Raw genomic sequence first — 18,750 nt, forward strand, 5'->3', positions numbered from 1 at the left:
CTTTCTCCACGCCACGCGGAGTCCGGCCAACACTGCCCAGCGTCCAGGAATCTCTTCATCGCCATTGCTCGGGGGCCGACCTCACCGCCGCCGCCTCAGGGCACCTGCACGGGATTCGTCCCCCCCAGCACGGAGACGCAGCCGGCCCTCCTTTTATCCGCTGTTTTCGGGGAGGAGGAGCAGAGGGAGGAGAAGGGGTTTCGGGGGAAGGGCCGCCCGTGTCCCCGGCGAGCCCCGGCCGGGCCCGCGTCCCGCGGCGCTCCCGCCCGCCCGCTTCAGCACCGGCGCTGGACAGCGCCCGCTCCCGCCCCGCCCCCGCCGCTCTCGCCGCCCATTGGCTGCGGCGCCGCCGCGCGGCCGCCGCCCCCCGCGATTGGCCCGGGCCGGCTGTCACTCAGCGGCGCGGCAGGCGGGCCCGGCCCCCGGGCGCGCCCCTTCGGTTCGTAACGCGGCTCCTCATTGGCTGCCCGGGCTACCCCGGGCTGCGGCCATTGGGCAGCGCCACGCGCCAGTCACGCGCCCGCCGGAGGGGCAGGGCCAGGGCTGAGGGGCGTGGCCTGGAGGGCGGGGGCGGGGCCAAACGGACCTCGGGGGCGTGGCCGCGGCGCAGGGAGGGCCCGGGTGTGGCCGGAGGGCGGGGCCGGGGGCGGGGCCAGGCGCAGAAGGGGCGGGGCGAGCGGAGGTTGCCCTTGTGTCTCGCGCCGGGAAGCGGCTGGAGCGGAGCGGGAGCGGAGCGGGATCGGAGTCCCTGCGCATCCCCCCCGCCTCCGCCGCCCCGCGGCGGCACGGCACGGGACAGCCTGGCATAGGCGAGCGGAGAGGCGGACGGACGGACGGACACGCCGGCAGGGGCAAGGGGAGCCGGCGGGGGCACCTGGCACCGCTCCGCGGTGGGAACCTGAACCTGCCCAGCAGCGCCGGAGCCAGCGGAGAGAGCCGCTCTTTCCTCCTCCTCCTCCTCCTCCTCCTCCTGCTCCCTCCCCAATCCACCCCCGCGACCCTGGTCCTCCTCCTCCTCCTCCTCCTCCTCACCCCACTGGATACAGCGAGGGAGACACTGCGGCGGAGGCGGCGGCGGCGGCGGCTCCTGCGGGGGGAAGGAAGCGCCCGGAGAGCGGAGCGGCGGGAGGCTGCGGATCTGCGTGCCTGGCGCCCACCCAGCCCGAGGGGAGCCCCCAGGATGCGGCTGAAGCCCGGCGCGCTCCTGCGCTTCTACAGCCTCTGCGGGATCCTCGTACAAGGTACCGCCTCCTCCCCACCCCTGCCCCACGCGCGGGGAGGGAGCGACGCCGGGGGGGCACCGCTGCGGCCCGGGGCATCCCAGATTTCCCCCCCGCCCCACTCCTGACCCGCTCCCTCCCTCGCCCCTCTCCCGGCTTTCCCCCCTCGCCGTGCGCCCCCAGCCTCCCGCTCGGGTAGCGCTATCCAGCGCTGAAGCGCCGCACGGCTGTTAACCCTTCCTGCCCTTCCCTCGCCAGCCTCTTCCCGCCCTCCTTCGCCCTCCTCGCTTCTTCCCCCACCCACCCCTCACCCGACCCCCGCAGCCGCCCCCCGGACTGGCGGTCCCCTCCTCTCCCGCCCGCCCGCCGCGAACGTGCCCCCGAAAGTGCGAGTGCAGCCGCAGCAGCGGCGTGTGCGCTGCAACAACATCCCGGGGAAACGTGCGGGCTCCAGCCGTGCCCCCCCGGCGGGGGGCGGCGGGATGGGGGGGTGCCCGCGCCTCGCTGCGCCGCCGCCGCCGCCGGGGGTGCGTGTCTGTGTGCCAGGCATCCAATGTGCACGTAGGGTAATCGGATGAGCCGGGGGTTCGGCGGCGGATCCCTTCGCCATCCTGCTCCAGGCGGCTCATCCTGCAGCTAGTTTCCAGACTGGATGTATTCCCCTCTCCCCCCTCCCCGCCGCCGCTCCCGTTATCCGGCCGAGCGGGATGGAGCGGCGGCCGCGCAGGGAAGCCCCGCCAGGCGCTGCGAGCTGACCGCCCGCCGCGGCCGCCGGCGGGGGAGCCTCCCCCGGAGCTCTCCCGCTCCGCCGGGAGCCCAGCCGGCAGCCGAGCCCGCCGCGCTGCGCTGCCGCCGGGAGTTTGTCCCCTCGCTGCCCCAGCGGCCCTCGGGCCGCCCCGCTCGGCGGGGACCCCGCGGTGCGAGGCGGGCAGCGGGCGGCGGCCCCGGCCCGGCGGGGGCGGAGGGGGCCGGGGAGCCACCCCGCTGCAACTCGCCGGCGGACCCCGCTCCTCCGGGAGGATGCGGGGCATCTCCCAGCCCTTCCCTCGCTCGGCGTGCGGGGCGTTTCGGTGTGGGAAGGAGAAGCGAAGAGTCGATTAAACTAAGTGGCCTTGTACGTTTTTTTTTTTCCCTTCTATTCCCCCCCCCCCTCGCTCGCCTCCGTCATGCCATCTCACGTCAAGTTTAATATATTTCGCGTTTCACATGGCTGCGTCATGTGTCGGGCGATCTCTCCGGAGGGAGCCGCGGCTGGCGGCCCGGAGCGGGGGCACCGGCAGCCGCCCGGGTTCCCGGAACACGGGAGCCTCATCCCCTGGCATCCCCATCGCCCAGACACCCTCCGAGTGCCCCCGCTCCACCTCGCGGGGAAGTTCCCGGCCGAGGACGCGAGAAGGAATGGGAGGGGAAGGGAGTGCGCTGGGCAGCCGCGAAGGACGGGTCCGTCGGGCGGATTATTTGTATTCTTTCGCGATGTTTGTGGGTTGCCCGGTACGTCACCGCAAAAGGAGCTGCTGTGTTGGTGCTATACAGGATTATTTATGGGGGCATGTGCGGCGCGCTGCACCTGGGGGCTGGCTCCTCTCTGCCTTTTACATTTCCCTGTGAATTGTCAATTCATTGCCCTGCAACGGAGCTGGGGGTGGGAAGGCTCTGGACTGACTTTCTGTCACCAATAAAACCGGGGTTGCTGCTGGAGGAGGAGGATTTGATCTTTCCTAAGATGCAATCAGCCGCATTCAGCGCGGCGCAGCTTTAAGAGTAAACCAGTGATTAAAAACAGTGATGTCTTTCACTGCAGTTTAGAGAGCGTGCCAGGCAGAATGTAACTCTGTGAACTGCATCAGGTAAAAAACGTGTTGCAAAGAAATGGGGTGTAGTGCAAAATCTGACAGTGACTGTGTGAAAATAACCACATTGGGCCTGTCCTTGCAGATGGGGAAAAGTGATGCCTAACACATTACCCATCTTGCCCTCTGCATGTGTAAAGCATCTCCCCTCTCTTCAGTTTCTCGCACAATTATTTTTTCAGCTCCTGATTAAAACTTCAATCAGAAATACTTAGGCTCTCTCTGTACCACACTTCAGCAGAGCGTTCTTTCAAGGGGATATAAAGAACCTGTAACACTCAGGCAGAAGTGAGAGGAAGTAATTTCTCCCACCCTTATTTCCTGAGGTAAAGGAGAATGGAGGAGATGAATAAATATATTCCATTAGACTGTCCTCAGTGGCAGCTGTATCCAACAGAATATCAAATCCCTTCAGTCCACCTTAAAGCGCAACTTTGTAAATGTTGTTTTGTTAGTTTCTGCCATTTATTTTGACAGAAGTAGCAGATACAGTTACCATTAGACACATTTCTTGTTGATAGCTTAATAGCTGCATTTAAAAGTAGTTTTTCCTTTGGCTTGATTTGCTTCCCCAAACTGTATTGTGAAGTAGCTCAATGGATTTATTAGATTCTTCCAATTTTTTTGTTTGTGGGCTGTGGGACATGCAGGTTTTTCTGTCAGCTCTGATGGGAATAACATCTTTTTCCTGAGGATCCGAAGCACTTCTGATCTGTAATCACCGATGGTTTCTCTTGGTGAAACTGAAGCTAATTAAAGACAAGGTGACAAAGAGTCAAGCTGACATGTGTCCTGTATGGAAGTTTGCCTTTCTGGCAAGATCTGTGGAGAGACTTGCTTAAGGAATCTGTCCAGACTATTGATGAAGCATCAGCTGAGGGAAGAGGACATAGAATAATGCTTCTCAGCTTGTGCATGGAATAGCATTAGCAGCAAGCAGTCCCTTCAGAGAGGAGGCAAACAAGAAGTAAAAGAGCCCAGTGTCAGCTGCTTGCTGTGAAAGGGAAGCCACGGAGGTGGGAGAGGGAGTAATAACATGTGGAGCTGGGAAGCAGTTTGTCAGCTGAGTTCAGGGACAGTATTCCTCTGCTCTGCCCTCTCCAGCATTTGCTGTGAAAATAGTGGGATCTCTGGCTGCTGCTGTTCTTAACTTGAGCACTGTAATGAGCCTGGAGTACTTAAATGATGTCCCAGGGGGTTAACCTGTTATTTATGTTTACAGACAGCGTTTTTTCTTTTTTTTTTCTTTCTTTCTGATTGTCTTTTGACTTCATGAATGTAGTCTTAGACAAAATTTAACAGTTGTGTGGGGAGGCATGTTTTTAGAATAACTCAAGTGCTTCATCTGAGCTTTTTTTATGCAACCTGATGAGTAGGGTCGTTGTTGTCAAGAGTCGCCATGTGAGAAACTGTTACAATAAAAATAGTTCTGGATACATAGGATACAGATACAGGTTAGGATTATCCTGGAATTGTAGCTGCTGTAGCCCCCTGCTGTGTGATAATGCAAATGGCATCTAATGCCTTAATGTGCTCAGCTCGGAGAAGGCTCTGGGTAGTGCCATGTGTGGGAACAAACTATCCACTTCCAAGGTTTTGCCAACGCTGGACAAATCTTCTCAGTGCGGTTGCTTCAGACACTTCAAATGTGTGCAACCTGTCTACTAATGAAAATAATGTAGGGACTCTTTAATTTGTCAGAAACTGTGGCCACTGATGCAACAAATCAGCCAAGACAGGTAATTGCTTGTGGGTGAGACTCTTTTCATTAGCCCGGATCTGTTGCAAGCAGAATAAAAAAACCTGCAAACAAACCTGGACAAACATGGATATGACTACTTATGAGATCGTCTAAGCTGATTTAAGATGAAGTTGTTACACATTACTCAATATCTTGTATATTTAGACTTTGTTGTGAATTTTCAGTTGGATTTCTGCTAGCAAAACCTTGGCAACCCAAGGCTGCCTGCACAGGGGTTGTCTTGACAGCTAAGTGTTCATATGCTAATACAGTGTACAGCCAGTCAAATGCATGGAGTTTTAATTCCGTAGGTACTGTGAGGGCATACACAATTACATAATAAAAGACAGTAGTTTTGGTACAGTCTCTTTTAGACACAATTTGAACCATAAAATTTTTCACTTTACTTGATGGTGTCTGTCTTTATAGGACTTCCATCAATCTATAGAGGGCTTGGTAGGATTATTAACTGCTTAGTTCTCAGGCTAGTTCATTTTTTATCAATTATTTTGCTTGATTTCTTCATGACTTTTTATTGTTAGTCATTCTATAGCGGTTCAGGTTTAGAACATGAAGTAACTAAAAAATCCAGATTCCCATTGATGATGCCCCACAAGTTCCCTGTGGAATGCATGAATAGGGATTACGCACTCAAATATTTATCACTCTGGCACTCAATTTATCAAGTTTCTGCCATGCAATCAACAGTAAACAGTTTTGAAGTTTGTCACCAAAGAAGTAACTCCATGGAAGTGCTAATCAACAGAAGCACCTCTGCTGAAGCAAATACATTTTTCTTTTTTCTTGTCTACTTTCCTATTAGTTTCGTTCTTATTTTTAAAATTTTTTATTTCAGAAATGTAGAACAGTGAATCTGCCTCTGCTTTTAAATTTACTTGTCAGTTGCAATTCCATGATAATGTACTACAAATGTCTCTAAGTTATAGTTTATTATTACAGAAGCCTTAGTTCTTATAATTAGCTTTCTCATGCCTCTGGTCTGATCCTACTATTGACAAAATGTGTTGAATGACATTACTCTTACTCTTCTACCAAAGAATTATCTTAATAGGAGTTATTATTTTAATATTGCAATGTAAATTGAAAATTGAAGCTTGGATTTTGAGTTTTTTTTTTTTTCTTTTTTTTTTTTTTCTTTTTTTTTCTCTCTCTTTCTCCTGTGCATTACAAATGTTGATTAAGTAACTGGTAACAGCAGTTATGTATGGTATGGACGAGGACATCAGGTGCTTGCCAAAAAGAAAAGCAGTATAACCAACCAGAATGTGGTTGATTGAGCTAGAACAGTGACTCCCTCTCCATCTTACAATTGAAAATGTAGAAATAGGAAATGTTGTCATTGTCCTCTTAATGTCTTCTCCAAGAAAAAGAAGGATTACTTCAATTTTGTTTTAATTGAGTTGAACAGCAGGCAGAAACTCCCAAAAGTTAGGGCCTCTCAAAACAATGCAGGATCTTCTGTAGAGTGATTGCCACTGACATGCTGTTTAAAATACACATCCTAAAACAAATGCAGAAATGTAAAACTATTAGACACAGTTTAGTGTGTGTATCCTCTGGGACTGCATTGATATTAAGTATGATCTTAATGAGCATATCCCTTCTTCCCAAGGAGTTTTTGAGGTGTGTTTGAAAGGAAGAAAGGCAAATATCACGTTCCAGTGGCAAGGAATAAATTGTAAAATCATGATTTCTCTCAGGAATTTGCCCTTGAGCAATTATGCTTCTACATAATGGAAACATTTTGGAATGAACTGAGTATTTTCAAAAATGAATGTGATGTCTTTGCAAGGGTTCTTAATGTTGTGGTTTGTTTTTTTTGGTTTTTTTTTTTTTTCTTTTTCCCCCTCTGAACCTATTTCAGGATCTTTTCCCTTCATTTTATAAATGAAAATTAAAGACAAAGCCAAATGTTTGCATTTTCTCTTATGTTAATGCATACTAAGATCAGGATGGGTGCTTTAAATATCAATGCATGAGCCACTATCGTAATAGCATCCTAAGGGGGTTGAAAGAAGGAGAGAACATTTATTTCAGGGACAAAACACTGGGGGCCGTGTGCTCTCCTTTAATTCTGGAATTTGGTGTGTAGGACTTTTTAGCATGTGGAACTACATGAACAAGAACAGCTACAGAGGGGTTAGTGAACAATGTAGGTGGTTTGTCTACCTGTTTTCCCATCTCCTGTCCCTTTAATCTGTAAATGTGAGGGGAAAAAAATCATACTTGCATCATTTTCTGTCCTTTTATTTGCAAAATAGAAACCTTGGGACTTTTCTAAGTCTGATTTAAGAATGCTTTTGCTGACAAGTTTAGGATTTTTGAGGGAAAGACAATTTCCTCCCACCAGTGAGTTGTGTTTATTGGTTTCCAGTTTAATCAAATGGTTTTTGGAGAGTGTGAGTGCTTTTTTAACTTTTGCATTTAAAGTAGCAGCAAATCAATTTTATTACAGTTTTACATTACTATAAATTAATGCATTCAGCTCTTTTTCTGTTTTGTAACACTCAATTTAGATTTATCATTTTTTCCTTAAATAGCTGATAAAGATTATTAACTGTCCATAGGCAGCTGCCCTTCAGTTTCAGAAAAAATAATTATAGTGTATGTTCCTCAATTCAAACCCCTAAAGTTCTTTCAGAGCTGAAAATTTTGCTGTATAAGTTTTGTTCATGTGGAGATACATTCCTGAACCACTCTACAGCTTTTCCTTTGTTTTGTGAATGGAGTTGGCAAGGTTTAGGTTTTTTGTAAAACAGCATGTGTCATCACATATCCAGTATGGAGGTTGTTTAAATAGCTTTGATATTCCCTCTGTCATCATCTTTGTGTAAACAGTTTGTTGGGTAGGATAGTGCAGGAGAGATTGTTTTCTTACGTTAGAGGTAAAAATATCCTGGTGATATTTTAAACCTCTTATATGCCACAGTATTAATCAAACAACGGTTCTAATCATGGTAATTCAATTACTAAACCAGAAGTAAAGGAACCAGAGTTTGCTTTTTGCTATGCAAAAAAAAAATCTGTGACCACTTATGAAGATGCAGATACACCTTTATTATCAATATATGATGCACTCCATTATTGCTGCTGCTTCTGGCAGAAGCTGAGTAGGCAGTGCAGTTGTACAGACCCATTGGAGTCTTAAAACTCTTGTTTTTTCCCAAGTTCAGCACTGGAGATTCAAGAACTGCCACTGACTGACAGCTCTGAAGAGAGTAAGACCAAATTACTTCACAGCAGAAGTTGTAGTAGGCACGGGCACTGTGGTATTTTCTGTCTGTTCAGATATTTATCCTAAACTGACCTACATCTGCTGGATTAACAGTGTAGCTTGACCTGCTTTTATTCCTGCTATGCTGTAAGGCAGGAAGGCTGTTCTGGTTAGTCCCTAACCAGGGGAAAAGCTGTACTAGTTGAAGCAGAAGCAATCAAATTTATTTTAATTAAAATATTGTAAAAAGCATCCAGTTCATTTAATATTTATCCCTTTTAAAGTGGTTTTCTTTTTCTTCCCTGATTGTCAGTATGCTTTTATATGTGACATGCTAGTTGGTGCTTTATTGTGGTACACTGAAGAACAGTGAAGAATTCTCCACTGATTTGCACAGTTTATACAGAGCAAGTAAGACTTAATTTGATAAATGAAAACACTTATTTTCACTCTTGAATTTATTTCAACTGAATGAGATGTTTTATGTCTTCAAATACACAAAAACATTGAACTGCAGCTATTTGCAAATTGGAGAATAAATGCAGTGACTAGAAATATTACTCACTAAACTGATTACTAATCAAGGATTAACAAAGTATCCCAAGTCTGTGACAGGTCTGGTATAATATATTGAAGTATTCCATTTATATGAATTCTTTTGTTAGCAACTGAGATAATAGTAGTGAGAATGAAAGAACTTCTTGTCTTTGGAGGAAACCTTAAGCTAACATGCCACTTCTTAAATGACATGTGAAGCATTTTCTTGGCATTGCAGTTTTTTCTTAACTTTTCAATTATTTAACTTTTCCATTGCAGGTTTCTAATAATGTTACTGATGCCTTCAGGCTTGTATCATGTAGCCTTGTAACACTGTGAAAAATAGGTGAGATTTGGACTGATATGGAGGAAGATAGAAGTGCCATCTTGTTCAGTGATTATTGTGCTTAATGACAAATTGCATGTGTGCAGTCAAAAGGGAATCCCTTGAATTTTAACTTAAAACCAATTGTAGCAAAAAATGGCAACTCCTAACACTGTGAGGAGCTTTTCAGAACTTAAATTATCTGACTTGAGTCAGATAATTGACAGGACATTGTATATTAAAAAAGGTTTGTCTCATCTTTTGGTATAAAACCAAATTAGCAGTGAATTACCTTTAAACACTCTGTTTTCTCTGAAGGCTGGAGTCCTCAGCCTAACATGTCTTAGGGCAAATCTGGACTGCTGCTTGCTTATATAAACACAGTGAAGATGGTGTTTTTTGAACACAAACAGGGTATAAGTTATTTAAGTATGGGTTAAAATGACTATTTGCCCATCTTCTGCAGAACTATTTGCCATTCTTCTTATTATATGGATTCTTTTGTCAAGTATGTGGCATATCTCTCCTCAGTAAATGTAAAGTTTGTGGTTTACAAGATTCTGGTTAATACTTCTTTTTGGTGTGTAAAATTGGTTCTTAGAGTGAATAAATCTCATTAATTCCTTAAATATTAGTCCTAAGATCACATAATTTCAGTAACTTCCCCATAAAATAAGCCTGAGGTTTAGAATTAGACCACAATAAAATTAAAATCTTTTCATCTTCCTAAGCCATCTTTGTTTTGCAAATTATAAATCATTGCTTTGCTGCATTGTGAATGGAGAATTTGGGAGCCACTGGGAAAGCGTGTAATCAATAGAAATATATGGGCCATTTGTTTTTATTTATGATAGATAAAAAACCTCACTGGCTTGTAGACTTATTTATGGGACTTCCACATGCTTAGCACATAAGATTAATCTAATTTCAAAATAGCTTAGCATATAACTGGTTTAAGAGACTCGGCTTTTATATATTTTGTGGAAGCAATATGTGGGGACAGGGGAAGGAGAAGAGTTCTTGAAAACAGTGGGATTGTAGAATTTTCCAAGCTGTCTTTGGATTTTGAGAAAAAGAGTTATGCCAGATTTTGTACAGATCTGCTTTTGTCTGTTAGAAGTGATACTTCTGTTCTACAAAAGAACAATTTCTTCCTGATCTGATGCAAAATGGAATAACAGGAAATCTGGATAAAGAAGCAGTTGAACATGTGCTATGAAGGATATTCTTCATTTACTGTGATATCTGTACCACAGGATTTGGATGCAGATGCTCTTAATGTTCATTAGGCTATGTCTGTTGCAAACTGAAATACACAAGAAATCCCAACAGGAAAACAGAATCTTGTAGTCTTTATCATTTCAAGTAAACAAATGAAAAGTTTTTGTTTAGAATTAATATCATAGGATTTTTTTTTCCTTTTAATTGCTTGAACTTTTTATACAAAGTAAATATTTTCAGAAGTAAATTTCAAAATATGTGACTGGCTGGGAACAGATAAATGCAGATTAATCTCCCTCTAGGCCTTGTCTGCGCAGGATACCTGCCAATAAAAAAAAAAAAAAAACAAACCAAACCCAAAAATCTTCCTTGTTTTTCCTTCTGCTTGTTGCTTCAAGGCTTATGGTGAAGAAACAGCAGTAGCCCTGCTCTGTATGCATGAGGGATTTGCTTTCTTAAGATTGTGAGGATAAAGGCCTCAAATTGGGATCCTGTCTAATCTGTTTACATTGATGTGTCAATTCTGCAAGGAGTGAGCTCTGCCAGGACAGCGCCTGAGTGTTCTTCATGGATGGTACTTGGAGATGTGGATGGATGGAGGACAGGGCGTGTGGAGAGCTCATTTTCTCTAGGACTGAAACATCCCTTCTGGAGTTAGCACAGAAGCCTTTGCTGTGGAGGACCAAGACATCTGTGAAGATCAGGCTGGAACAAGCCCCTCTATGACTGCGGGTTTGCAGGATGTAGTGGGACTTTTCATCTCTCTCCTGTTGTGACTTTCCAGTTCTTCCCCTCTGCAGGAAATGGAAGGAAACAAGTCAAGATTTTAGGGGAAGTGCATTCTGTAGAAGCTGTGAGAGGACATCCTTCTTCCTACTTCAAGGAAAAACTACCTGAGATTGATGTGATAGCAGGATTAGAATTTTTTTTTTTTTTTTGAGCGGGAGTTTGGTTCGGTTTCATTTTATTTTTAATTCTTAGTGTTTTCTACCCACTACTTCTCTGCCTTCCTCAAATGTGTACTGACAGAGGTGAGGAAGAGAGCCAGTTGGAGTCAGTCCCTGGCACTGGAGCCTGCCTCCTGCCAGGGACAGTGGTTTCAAATGCTTTTTACAAGGCTGGTCATAAAGCTCCAGTCTCTTTTGTCCATTCACCTGATTTTTTTTTTTGTGTCAGCAAAATATGGAAGACTTAGTACAGGCATAAGTAGGACAGGGTAAATATGAGAGCTGAAAATACTTCAGAAGTCACCATAGGAAAACCAGGAACTGAGATGAATTTCTGCAGATTGGTACAAATGTACTGCATGAGAGCATTTCAGCGTAGCCCCATTTAATTTTCCTCATTCTGAGTTAAGAGAAATCAATTGCTTGATTTGAGCATCTGATTCAAATGCAGCTAAAGCACTTTGTAGGTGCAGTTAACTCCCATTTTCTCTCTAATGTTACAAGACAAGCCATTTCACTGTAGAATGCAGTCCAACCCAGAATACTCAAAGTATCAATGTCACTTGTGCTCTGTTTGAATTAAGAGGCTTACAGAAAAGATTCAGTGAAATGTATATTAGCATGAGAAATTGGAGTTGACTTATGAATATCAATGTCAAAACAGAAGATGTCTTCAGAAATACAGTTCCACTGCTATTATGTCCTCTTGATCTGAGTGAGAACTTAGGAAATCTAGCATGTCTAGAAAAATGAAATAACTGCTCTGCATGTGTAGCACTGTGCTTATCAAATTTAAACACTGGCAGCCACACTACTACAACTTGGGTAAGATGCTTGAATAGTAGGAGTAGGCAGTTTCTTAGGTGCTGCTCTTGCCTTCTGGCAAACTTCTGGATTGTCCCAATCCAGCACTCATTCTCTAAAAGGGGAATTTTTTACATGAAAACTTTCAGTTCAGCTAACACCTGAAATATCTACCCCATTTCTGAAAGGCTTCTGCTGTTTGCAGAATAGGAAAGTAACTATGAAACAACTGGCCAAAAGTTTTTTAAACACATTACTGAGGCTCTGGGGCTGTCTGTATCGTAAATATATTTTTTTGTATCTGGAACATGTGGAACACTATCAAATGTCAGACTATTGTACAGGGGAATCAATACAAACACAGTGTTTGGCTAAATGAGGGAAATAGTCCCAAGAGTAGAATTAAGAAAAGATGAGCAATCCATCCAGTGTTTCTGGTGCTTCAGGATACGATTTGTATTATTGCAAGTCTCTGCCATTCTTGCATATGCAAGTTGTTTTTGATTTTTTTTCACAGTATAGCCTTGTAAAGTGTCTACATCAGATGCTTTAATAACTCCTGACAAACTTGTTAGTATTGTTTCCTGTGGCAGTGTGACAGATTTTATTGCAGAATACACACGCATATGTGAATTTAGATTACAAAAATAAATCAATGGATGATGATATTTGAAAACTTTTAAATAGAGAACTAGGTGGTGCTGTTCTTTCATCTTTGTTGCTTAGCTGAATTCTTAAGTATGGACTGAGAACACCAGGCTACTACTTTTCAAAAATGAATTTAGCTGTCTTAAATGTTAGAAGAAGTGATTGTTTCATATTTCACTGAGAATGCTACTTTAACAGCTAATAATTGCTCAATGCAACACTTTTTACTTCATGGAAAAGAACTTTTGCATTGAATTAATGGTGTAGTTTTATTCAGCCTGGTGATATACTGCCCTTTTATTTTCAGTTCAAATGACTTTGGAGTTAATTCAAACAACTTTTTAGACTCAGTGCTGGGTGTTATATTTAGGATTATTTGTTCTAATCAGTTTAACTTGTTTAGATGTGTGAACCTTTTTAATCCTTTTCCACTGTTGGTTTCTTAAACACTTGGGGACTAATTTGCTAACAGCACAATGAGATCATCAATAATTGCTGGAAGAAATTTGTTGTAATTCTGTAGTAGCAGTATATAAACCACAATTAATTAAACAAGAAAACCAATTTATTAGGTTTTATTCCATTTACAAAAAATATAAATTTTTAATCACTGTCTTGTCTCAATGCCATTAATGCTGCAATAGGAAATAGTGAAGCTAGATTATAATGAACTGCCTAAGAGCGAGATAGATTTGTTTTATTAGTGTTCAGTGTTGCAGCAGAATAATAAATGTCTAATTAGACTCCAACTCCAATATGTAGCACTTCAGTAGAGAGTGCCTCTCATTGACCACTGCTTAAACTAAAATGTTGAAAGAACAGATGGAGGATAAAGAAATAAGGGGAAAATATACTTCTGCACTGAAAAAGAAATGAAAATGTGCTCTGGCTAGGTCAGAGTTTTAAATGTGTTTGCTCTAAGTATGTAATTACTTATTCGAAAAATAAGCTGCAGCTGTTAATGGAGGCGTGTGAAAACACTTTTTCATGGAATTTGTTTTCCCTATTCCTTCTGAAGTGCTGCAATACAGAGTGGGATCTCAAACAGAAAGTTTGGTTTGTACTTTATGCTTAATTATGAACAATCAAAAATGTTTTTACTTAACACAAATTAGAGATTTATTTCAATATTCAAATAATACCCATACAATTGCAAATTCATATCTACCAATGTTAAAAGCAATAATTCATTTTATGTTGATTTTTGTGAGATTTTAGTGTCATCAAAGTAGCTATTCCAATGTTCGAAAAGCAACAAAAGATGTTTCAATTTATTTCTGGAAATAGGAAATAAACCCAAATCAACTCCAATTAACAAAGATTTTTTTAAAAAATCCCTATTTATTCCTGACAAGCAAATATTCTTAGCTCTGAAGCAGGAGTCAAATTTTATTATGCTCTGTGTGGTAATGGACTCTTTGTACAGTGTTTTTGGTTTTAATTTTTACCATTAAAAACTACTAATAAAAACTCGCTGCCAGAATTACTTCAGTGCTATTCCTTATTGCAGAATTGCATCTCAGAGATACTGGTTCAATTTGCATGGGTTAGCAGACTATTTACTTTTAAAAGGGGTGTGTTAATAGATTTAGTATTCCTAACTGTATTTGGGTACAAGTGTGCAGAAGATTTCTGAATACATATTGTAAATTTAAAATTATCAAACCAGCTACCCTCAGAAGTTTCTACTTTCTCCCACAGTCCATAGTTTGGCCTGCAGATCAGCACGTACTCAAAATTATTGCAAGTACTTATTTTTTACAGTATTTTCCTCTTTTTCTCAGGAAGTGTTGGACCCCTGAATCAAGTCCTTCTATGTGCAAGTGTTCTCTTAGAGAAATATTTGACTGGAAAGAGAGAGAATTTATTATAAGTAGTTAATTCTTTTCAAGTGCTGTGATTCAAAACCACTAAAATTGATCATTTATGTACTGTGTTGGAGTTAGGCTGTCAATAAATAAATGAAGGACCACTTATATATCTTTCTGCACCAGCCCACTCCTTTCAAAGTAGCTAAGCATGAGCATGTGAAGGGGTGAGGTGTTAGAACCAGAGCTGCTGCTGTTTCACTGATTTTTCTAAGTTACAGATGCTATTTAAGAATCTAATTTAAGCTAGGCACAGTGAAAATGTCCTGTGATTTCTACAACATTCTGCAACACTCCAAAATAACTTTTAAAAAGTAGATGTTCCTTGATCCTTAGATCTGAGGAAGAGAGAGGGATATTATTATTTCAAAACAAAGGCAATATGATTAAAATGGTCTTTATTTCTTTTGTTCTGCTTAGGTGCTGGGAAGCACAGTGATTCCAAAAGCATGAAAGGTGTCCTTGCCCATGGCAGGGAGGTTGGAAATAGATGATCTTTCAAGTCCCTTCCAACCCAGGCCATTCTCTGTTTCTGTGGTTCTGTGATCACTAAAGCTCAGATTTGCTTTCTTAGTACATTAACATAATACTAAGTTCTTTTTTTTGTTTTCCCCCCCAGTTAGTGTTACCAGTGTGGGGAGAGATCTGAATAAGGTACTGAGTTTTAGGTAACTTATGTTTGAAATCATTTAGATTGGCACAGTAGGTTTTTTCCCTTGGCTTGCATTGCAATGAATAATTTATACATGAAGTGCAAGATAACACCATATATAAGGTTACTTTTCTAATCCAGGAAAATGCCACAATGTAAAGAAGCCATACAACACTTGGCATTCCTATTTGTGAGAAAATTATAGTATTTTTTCTAATATTCTTTGATTTAAGTTTTGTATTCCACTTTCAGGTTTTCTTCTCTTTTAATCTGCAACTTTATCTATTATTTCTCCATTGTATGAGCTTTTACATTTTTGTTCTGTTTTTTTTTTTTTTTTGTCAGTTGCCATAAGTCCTGATATTTTAAATTTATTATATAATAATTCTGAATAAACATGAAATTGCTGTATGTTTTGGGCCAAAAGCATGAGGAGCCCATTGTCACCTGTTACCAGAGTGCTTTTTTAAATTTTGGTGTTTGTTGTATTTTTCTTTCTTTTGTTTGGATTTGAGTAAAGATAATGTGGTAACACTAAACATTAATGTCAGATTTTGTAAAAAAGACAACTACACCCAACTTAACTTCCATGATATCTGTGGAAGGGTTGTAAGAAGGGGGCAATAGAGAACTACCTCGTTTTGCACAAAATATCTCAGCTTTTGCTGCATCTGCATCACTTCTAAGTTCTTAGATACTTTCTTTTGAAATTTAAAAGTACTTTCCCTTTGTTTTCATAATGTTTCAGTTGCCACAGTTGCAGTAACTGTTTTATTTCAAATAGAGTCAAAGCAAGACTATAGTATGCTTCAGTGTAGGGTGTGACTATGGTTTGTTTCTTCAGCACGCCTTTAGACAGGTCACACTTCAGAGCTCAGATGAAAACTAAACATATATGTAAATAAAGAGAATTTAACCTGAAGTCTTTCTTACAAGTATGGGATTTAGAGGAACTAATTAATATTTAGAGTAAACAGTGCTTACTCTTTTTCCCTGATAGTGATACCTCAGAACCTTTGAATTTAACTTTTTTAAGTTAACACTGAGTTCGAAGGATACTCAGGCTCATGATAGTGATACAGTTGTTTAATTTTATTTGTCATGATTAATTAATCTTGAAAACCTCTATCTGTGCATAACATTGCTAATATAGCAGAATTAAATGTTAATTATGATATAGGCAAAGAATTGTTTGTGTACATCTGTTTATATCCATACTGAAAGTAAGTGATCAAGAAGATAGGGCAATTATTGCATGATATTTGATGAACCTAATTCAGTTATGTATCTGACTCTATGAAAATATTCCAAGTACCCAGAAAAGAAATTTTATTGGTGTTTCTTTTTGCCAGCCACCCTTCTGTCTCTCCACTTCCCTGAAGAATTTGAAGTGTGCATGAAACTTTACCAACAACACTTAAAAGTACCAATAAAATTCTGAAGTCCAGCTCTTCTTTCATGAAACAAGTTGTTTAAGCTGAAGTGAAGATGATTGTGTTTTTCATCTCTGCGGGACTGTGTTATTTGGGATTCTGTTCATTTTCTTTGTGAAACACATAAGTAATAGGTATCAGTTCTCAGATAATATCAAGGTGATTTTTTTTTACTGTAATTTGTGTCTTCTCTATGATTTTTTACAGTAGGAATTGTAGACATGCCCATGTGTCTGCTCTGTGAATATTCAAAGGTGCAGTCACAGCATGCGAAAAATCATTCAGTCCCAGAAGTGTGTTGGCATTTTTCTCAACTTGCTGAGTGCATAAGCTGTAAATTTTAAGTAATTGCCATGTAGAAACCTCATGCATATAACAGGACCATTTTATCTATGCCTATTTGTCAGCAGCTGCATCCCAGAGTGGATTTGTTAAATAAGTACCACTGTTCTACAGTCTCCACTTGTACGTGCTTTTAAGTTGCCTGATGATCTTAGCAAATCAAAACTCTTCCCCCACCCCACCAAATAGTCTTCTGAGATGGTGGAAATACTAAAATTTGTTCAGAAAAGTGATATAATAAGTAAGGCTTTCAGCCACCTAAAGTGTTGACTAATTTTTTCACTATTGGTTCATTAAATCTTTTATTTTGTTGTTGGCTCTGCTGGCAAGTGTCTTTCAACATCTTCATTTTTGGGGCTTTCTCATCACAAAATGCCATGACAAACAAAGTACCAAGTAAAGCTGAGCTCTTCCTTCCGCACTAACCCTTTGAGTTGAGTCTGTCTTACTCCATATGAAGTGCATCTTCTGAGCAGTTACAGTTCAACAGCTCATAGCAAGGGTAAGGGGCTGAAAGAGGAGTTCTCCAAAGAAGTCCTTGAGCTGGAGACATCACAGGGCTGTGGCTGGGCTAATTAGCTTTGTGTAATTCATCCTCAGTACACTGGTTTTCCTTACTCTTCTCTTTGCAAACACAACCATTTAACTTTTTGTTAATACATGTCCCATTCTTCTCAGTGAGAGTTTTTAGTATCATCTCGTTCTAGCACTGTACTAAACCAGATCAAGTCATCAATCTTGGTGTAGACTGCTAAAAATGCATCTTGAAATCCAGAGTTTTGTGTGAGATGTAGTCCACTTAAAAATGCCACACCCACTGTCGTCAGCAGAAATTCATGTTCAGAAGTTTGGGAAAAAAGTCAAGCTGCATTTTCTATTATTTAAGAAAAAATACATGGTATAGAGGTTGCATTTCTTTAACATGCTTTAACTATAGTTTTAACTATATTTGTATATAAACATTTATAATAAGTTTAACTCTATGTAAACATATATATATATATGTACATATATGTAATCACTTGATTTGCACCGCATTCAAAGCTAATAAATTAGATATCCATGCATGAGTTGGATTCTGGTGATAAAGCTGCCCAAAACTAAAGACAACTTAAGTGCAATAACTGAAATGTGAAAACATCCCACCAAAATGTGTGGTTTTGCTCTCTGTAAATCTAAGCCACATCAAAAATGTGTACTGGTTTTTTTTTTTATTATTTTTTTTAAGTGTTGATGACAGTGCAGCTGAGTTATGGAAGAGCTAGTACTGGCTTGTTCAACAGAGTCAGAGTTATCCTGTTCCAGGTCATTGTGGGTCATCTGGTTCATGCTGGATGTGAAAGGCTGTGCTACATTCCAGCCTTTGTCCTACTTTCGTGAAACAGATGCTCTTCACTGAGGAGACACAATTAATTTCTATGAAATTGATGGGTGTCCACTTGCCATTCCTTAAGTGCAACCATTTCAGTTAGTTTTGGTTAAATTCGTTGCTGTTTTTAGCTGCAGGAGTTCATATTTTGAAGTTGTGAATTTCTTAGATTCCAAGAGAAGCTGAACAAATGGAAATACAAATGCCTAATATAAATGCTTTCAGTGCTTTTAAGCTTTTTGCTTATTTTGCACGCAGTTGAGCTTATTAACCCTGAAAAAAGTGATCTGAAACAGTAACAAATATGTGTTAATGCAACCTCCTCTTTCACAAAAGGAACCTGAAATTTGCAACACCAGGTCACTCAAAAGACCTCTAGTTCTACATTGAATGTGGTTTAATGAACGTTTTCTTTCTTTCTTTGAGGGTTTTTTGTTAATCAGTAATTCTCCTGTAGAAGATTAACACTTTACCAGCAAGAATAAAAGGTGATACATCTAAAAAAACCATGATAGCATGAATTTCATTGTGCATGTGAAGTGCATCCACTACATTTTC

The 18,750-nt window shown here is 41.8% G+C and overlaps 1 protein-coding gene across 3 annotated transcripts in view; it reads left to right on the forward strand.

Moving 5' to 3' along the window:
- The first annotated feature begins 641 nt into the window (after positions 1–641).
- Positions 642–18,750, forward strand: part of CADM2 (cell adhesion molecule 2) — a 569,139-nt gene continuing 551,030 nt past the window's right edge. For 2 of the 3 annotated variants that reach the window (XM_064410951.1, XM_064410953.1), the window contains exon 1: positions 642–1,241. In XM_064410951.1, coding sequence (XP_064267021.1) covers positions 1,181–1,241 — 61 coding nt within the window. In that variant the 5' untranslated portion in view covers positions 642–1,180. The remainder of the gene's footprint in view (positions 1,242–18,750) is intronic. The other variant, XM_064410952.1, reaches the window with a different exon arrangement.

This window comes from Passer domesticus, chromosome 2 (assembly GCF_036417665.1).
Source record: "Passer domesticus isolate bPasDom1 chromosome 2, bPasDom1.hap1, whole genome shotgun sequence".
In the NCBI taxonomy this organism is placed as follows: Eukaryota; Metazoa; Chordata; class Aves; order Passeriformes; family Passeridae; genus Passer; species Passer domesticus.